This window comes from Orbicella franksi, chromosome 10 (genome assembly GCF_964199315.1).
Source record: "Orbicella franksi chromosome 10, jaOrbFran1.1, whole genome shotgun sequence".
NCBI lineage: Eukaryota > Metazoa > Cnidaria > Anthozoa > Scleractinia > Merulinidae > Orbicella > Orbicella franksi.
In genome coordinates, this window is record NC_138154.1 from 22,615,161 (window position 1) to 22,621,420 (window position 6,260).

At 39.0% G+C, this 6,260-nt stretch overlaps 1 protein-coding gene across 1 annotated transcript; it reads left to right on the forward strand.

Moving 5' to 3' along the window:
* The first annotated feature begins 411 nt into the window (after nt 1-411).
* On the forward strand, nt 412-2,822 carry LOC145500166 (uncharacterized). Its single transcript, XM_081479646.1, has one exon. It carries the CDS (start codon nt 461-463, stop codon nt 1,625-1,627), a length of 1,167 nt encoding a protein of 388 aa, XP_081335772.1. The 5' UTR covers nt 412-460; the 3' UTR covers nt 1,628-2,822.
* The last annotated feature ends 3,438 nt before the right edge of the window (nt 2,823-6,260 follow it).

Consider the following 6,260-nt stretch of genomic DNA (forward strand, 5'->3'; position numbering starts at 1 on the left):
ATTTTCACCGGTGTTCCACTTCTGTGGTAAGTTTTAGATTCTGTTATTAAATTACATATTTATTTACTTGCTCATTTTTAATACACCACTAAATTCTCAAAAGTAGAATTAACTCATCTGTGTAACATTCAGTCAGGAGAATCACTTATCTGATCAGCACAGAGAGGAAGACTTTTTGAAATTTCTCCAAACATCTTTTGGTAACAATTTAGTCAATTAAAATCAATGGACATGCGTATGTATTGATGGATTTACATTACGAAGGAGCCAAAACTCTTGTTACGTGGTTGCAAAATTTATAGACTCCTGACTAAAAGTCTTAAACGAGTTAAGCATATAACAGAGATTTATTTATTAGTACATTTAACGGTATTCAACTAAGACTTAAACTAACAATAAAAAAGTAAAGTCTCAGTAATATCCAGGTCTCAATATCAATGTAAAATTTTATAATTAGATCATGATTTTACAATTAGACTATGGTTTTACAATTAGATTAAGTTTCTTAGCCTCCACACATTTTTTATGCAGGAGAATTTTTAACAAGCGGTGGCGACGGCGTCATGAACTGGGATCAAATTTACCTTCAACTGATGAGGAGCTGAGCGAGAAGGGAATCATTTTTGACAGACCAGGCTTGGAGCGTAACAAGGAATCATCAAAGGATGCCTGTTCAAGAACCACACCAGAGACATCTTTAGGAAGACCACAATCAGCCTCTTCATCTTATCAGTCGCCTGATCACCCGACACAAGAACACAAAATATGGACACTGACCGACACTTCAAAATCAACTTCGATTATGGCTCATCCTTCACTCGATGACGCGAACAGAACAGATGTTTGGACGGTTAATGAGGTTCCTGAGACAAAATCCTTGGATTCTTCATTCCCGACATCATCTCTGTCTGACTTATCAACTGGAAAACCGACTGAAACACCCCGCTCTGAATCTTTGACATCTGTGTCTTCAATGTCTCAGGCATCAGAGACGGAAGTTTGTGATTTTCCAACCGTGACCTATTCATCAGCTTCAAGCTATGATCTGACAGACAAACCTGCTCTCAGTTCTTTTCCGTTTACAACTCAATCGAGTGTTGGTCCATCTACATCATCAGAAGAGACAATCTCGGAGTCTTCACTGTCGCCACACCCATCTTTACCCGGCTTTTCTCTACTGCCTACCGCTTCAGAAGAATCCACGCGAAACGTGTCCATGGCGACCAATAGTAGATCTTCTACAGGCTCCTGTAAGACACCCGTTGCTGTTACTGTACGTAATGAAGCTGCGATAACCAAGGACGATGAGGGCGATAGTACCTCCACAAGTTGGAAATCACAAGACGAAGTGCTGCGAGTGGTGAAAGATGCCGGCAAAGAATCACGCAAAGCAGAAATGATGATTACGATGGGGGTTGATGATGATGAGGAATCTTCGGTGATATCTGATTCTGAGTCGTCTACAGGAGAAGTGATTTACACGAGTCAGGAAGCAGAAATTAAAAATGTAACAAAAGGTGATGATATCCTCGATATTATGGGAAGAGATAAGGACAACGAAGAAACGTCTGTCATCAACGAGAAGTCCAACGATGGTAAGTTGCTATTGGTTACATCAAGACGTTAATTACAATTTCCACGTAAAATTTGTGTTTGACATTCACACAACCTCTCAACCTCAACCGCACAACAAATGCGGGAATAAGCTAGGAGGGAATGGTAGAACCCCAGCCGTCCTCTTCCCTCCCCCTCTAAGGAAGAATTGATAGTGATGATTACTCTTCTCCTGTCAAATTTGTGCTCAACATTCATGCAGCTTTAAAGCTTTCAACCTCAATCCTTCAACAGATTTCAGGAGTTAGGGAGGGAATGGTAAAACCCCAGCCCTTTTTCTTCCCTCCTCCCTCTTAGGTTATGCAATAAGAGAAAGTATTGAAGTGATGAAAACTAGCAAAAGGATCTTAGAATCTCAAAAGGGGTGGGAGTTTTTAAAAATCGCACGAACTTAAAAGACATAATTTTACTCAACAGGCCACGCACAGCCAAGAGATGCCGTGAGGCCTAAGGCCAAGCGTGAGGTACGATGGGAAGACGAAACTTCAAACCCTGTGGATACAGGCGCTTCAACTAGCAACAAGCCAAAGATAAGGGTGTTGAACCACAAGGATTACAAAACATGGAAGGTCAGAATTGGAAGTATTTACGCTTGCAGTAGCATAAAAGGCTTTTTTGAGCCAGTGCTCGTATTTCAAAAATATCTTTTTGCCTGTGACAGGAACAAACAAACCTCATATACCTTAAACAAAATTAGGCATTAACTTGCTCATCTTTTGTTAGCTAGCGTCAGTGCCGATCGTTTTAGTGTAGGCGATTTAAACACCAATGTAGCGGGGGGTATAAAATGAAGCGGGCATGGGTATAAAACTTACCCTTTAACAGGGACGACAACTGAAAGACTCTTAAATTTCTGAAAACAGGAACGTCAGAAGGATATTAAGATGAAGAAGGCACAAGGAATCAAGCCACGTGACGTGTTACCAGGCTTGCAGGCCATTCGAGATATTTATAATTTGCCTCGCATTCCTGTTGATCCAGAAGGTGAATGTCTCTGCTATTACTGTAAAAAGCACATCAAGAGAGCTCGATGGGAGAAGTTTTTCAAACTGCCTAGGTACGTTTTTATTCCCCCGTTTCATCATAGTTTTCAGTTGCAAATTTCTGTAGTGGTTAAATTCAGTTGTCATGAAACCTTAATTTCAATTCAAACATGAAGCTTGAGCTCCAAACAAACCGTGATCGTAAATCTGAAACAAGTACTGGTACCAACCGTTAAGATTTCAAATTTTGTAGTCAATGTAGTTAATAAATGCAAATAATGCAAATGCAAATGATGATAATGATAACAACCAAGAGACTATATAATAACTTTATTAATGTGTCGAAATTGTTTTAGTCCAGGGATAACCCTGTACTAATAGAGGACACCTGCCTAAAAAGAAATTACAAAAACTAAGAATAATTTCAAACTTAGTCTATTTACAGGTTACAAAAACCTAAAAATAACTTTAAAATTAGTCTATTTACAAGTTTCATGAAAATAAAAGCATTTAAAAAACCTAATTAATTAATTATTTCATAAATCGCAGCTACGGCATCCCTCATCCAGTAGAGTTTCCAGGTTCATCTTACGTATATGACACAAAAAACGTAATTACGGTACCTGTAAACACTAGAGATCTAAAAGAAAGTTGCTCGAAAGTCTAGTTCTAAAAACTACTTGGTGGACTACAACTACCATTGGCATTCTTCTGACTCCGGTTGTTCGAAGACTGGATAACGTTCACCACCGGATAAATCACTATCCAGTAAATAAGTGTTAACCAAACAAACCACGCTTAGCGTTATCTACCTGTCGAACAACGTAATCCGGTCTGATGCTGTGGCTGTATTTCTGTTTTGTTTCCGCAACAGTAAGCTGTTTTCCTTCAAATCAAAATCTCTTGCTAATGAATCCCCGTCAGGCTCAGAGAGTTCATCTTCCACGAACTCTGCTGCAAAGATAAGGGTCTTGAATCACAAGGATTACAAAACATGGAAGGTTAGTTACAAATACCTACGCCTAAACACGCCCTTTAGGCACGCTTTGGCAGCATATCACGAGAACTTTGGTCACACCATAGTTCAATAGTTCATATTCTAATTTATTATATTCCTGAGAAAATTACTTCCTTGTGATTGGCGGAGAGCGGGTCAATTCATAGTTAATTCTTAATTTGCTCTGTAGTGCAAATTAACGCGAGTGCGTTCACAATTTTCTCAGTCATATGATAAAATGAGTAATCGTATGAAAGCTCAAGCAATTAAGGATTAACACTACTTGTGACATTTGAAAATTCTTTAAAAAAGCACTCACCTAAAGGCTCGTGAAATTTGGAGAGAATTTTCAAATATCACTGGTAGTGTAAATCCCTGATTGGACTCGCACTCATACGATTACTTCTACTAATTCCCCTGAAGCGCGCTAGAATGCAACATTCGCAGGTCGCAGAAACTTGAATAAAAAACCTCTGTCCGATTATCCGGGACAAAAAGAAATTTGATTTGTAAATTAGCAAAACTTTGGTATGACTAAAAGGAACAAGCATATTTCTGATATCCAACAAATGCAAACTTAAAATGGATAAAAAATTTAGGTACATTAGGTAATAACCACCTTATCAAAATTCCACCAAAAGTCATGCGTTATCAGGTCAGCGGCCTTCTATTGCTGGAAATCATGATCAAGAGAGTAGAATCAAAAGTTAAAAGTGGAAACTCGTGACATTGGTTTTTAGCCTTCGTAGCTGGCCAGAATTTGCGCACGAAAACTTTGTTTCGGCGGGGAAGCCCAATAACCAAAATGCGAGGGAATTTCGCGAGTAGCGAAGCCGTGATGGGGGGCTCGATCCAAACTTAACTACTCCCCATTCTTCCCGCTCTGAATTTAGCTGAGAGCATGCGCTTACTGAGAATTAACCCATGCATAGTGCTAAAAACTCGAATCGCGTCCTCATGGAAAACACGTTTTTTTTTTAAATAGGAGCTTCAGAAGGATATTAAGATGAAGAAGGCACAAGGAATCGAGCCACGCGACGTGTTACCAGGCTTGCAGGCCATTCGAGATATTTATAATTTGCCTCGCATTCCAGTTGATCCTAAAGGTGAATGTCTCTGCTATTACTGTGAAAAGCACATCAAGAGAGCTCGACGGGGAAAGTTTTTCAAACTGCCCAGGTACTTTTGTGAGATAGTTTTCTGCTATAAATTTCTGTAGTGATTTAAGTTTAGTTACGATAAGACAGAGTTCGAGCTTGAAACAAACGGCATCGTAATCTGTCAATGTAACTACTAAATACAACTAAACACACAAAAAAGATGTACTTACAGTGCCCAGAAAAGACCAGAGTGCTTTTTATACATTATATGCGTCGGAGGCTACTGTAGGTTATGTGTTCATTTTAAGAAGTAGTGTTGCGATGTTTCTTTCCTTACAAACAATTATTTTGAGGCAGCGAAAAGTTGAGTTTTTTTCAAAATAACTTAATCTCGTAACATTTTTTTCTAATAAAATTAATGCGAGCCAATGGTTTCTTTCCTTGAAATAATTTCAAGAGCCACTTTGTGTTTCGTTTATTCTCTTTAACAAACTAACAAAACGCCTGAGGTAACTTTTACACTAACATCCTCTCCAAAGGAGAAGCGATACTTCTGAAGGCTCCATGTTACCAAATCCGAATTAAAGCGCAGTCCCTCTACGCCGGAGGAATTTGAAAACGCAGCTTTATTTCCACGGTCAGGCCTACCATCCACACTAATCCGTCACGAAAACGGAGCGTTTCGAAAACGCTCTTCAAACCGGATGAATTTGAAAACGGCAGCTTTGCGTTTTAGTGCGGACGGAGAACATTTTGAAAACGGAGCTTTTCGAAAACGATGACATCACGATAATTAGGTAATTTCTCTGCCAAAGTTTTCCTCAAACACGGTGATTGTTGCGTTTTCAAATCCTCCGGCCTACTGTGGGCGGGACTTAAGTACAAGCAGTGAATTGTGGACCAATGGGTGCGTAAAGGCTTACACTTAAAAAAACAGGTTTATTAACAGGGAGTTATGTTTTCCTTTTTTTCTTCAGATTTGACCGCTAAATGACTTGTGCTTGATATGCGAAGACAGTTACATAATATTGTTCAGTGAACGGGCATCTTTGACGACAAAGAGTATTTGATTTAATATTTTATCAATGTTTTTGTAACAAACCAACAAACATTTCGTCTCTATAATTTAGATGTATACAGAAACAGAAACATGAAATATAGATCATTCCATTGCATGGAAAAGTGTCTAATAAGAAATGTTTTTTTTTTTGTGAAAAAAATGATGTGTTTTATAGATTTTTGTTTTGGAATCCACTTTCACCAGAACAAATCCAAATACAAGACTCAGAAGGCGGAGGTCAATTTTCCTGTGGGAAGGGGGCTGACGCCCTGGCCTCAGATTAAGAAGCCCTTCGATACGGGTTACATCGTGTTGCATTTTTAATCAAGTCACTTTTACAACACTTTACGTTACCCAAAAATATAATAGATCAAGTTAAATTGTCAGGACCCCCAGGGGAATTGAAATACTGGGGGTAGCCTCCTCTCCTCCGACTGAAATATCATTACTCCTAGTCACTATGGTAACAAGCGAGAGACTCCGGTTTCCCGCGTTGAGTAACAGTT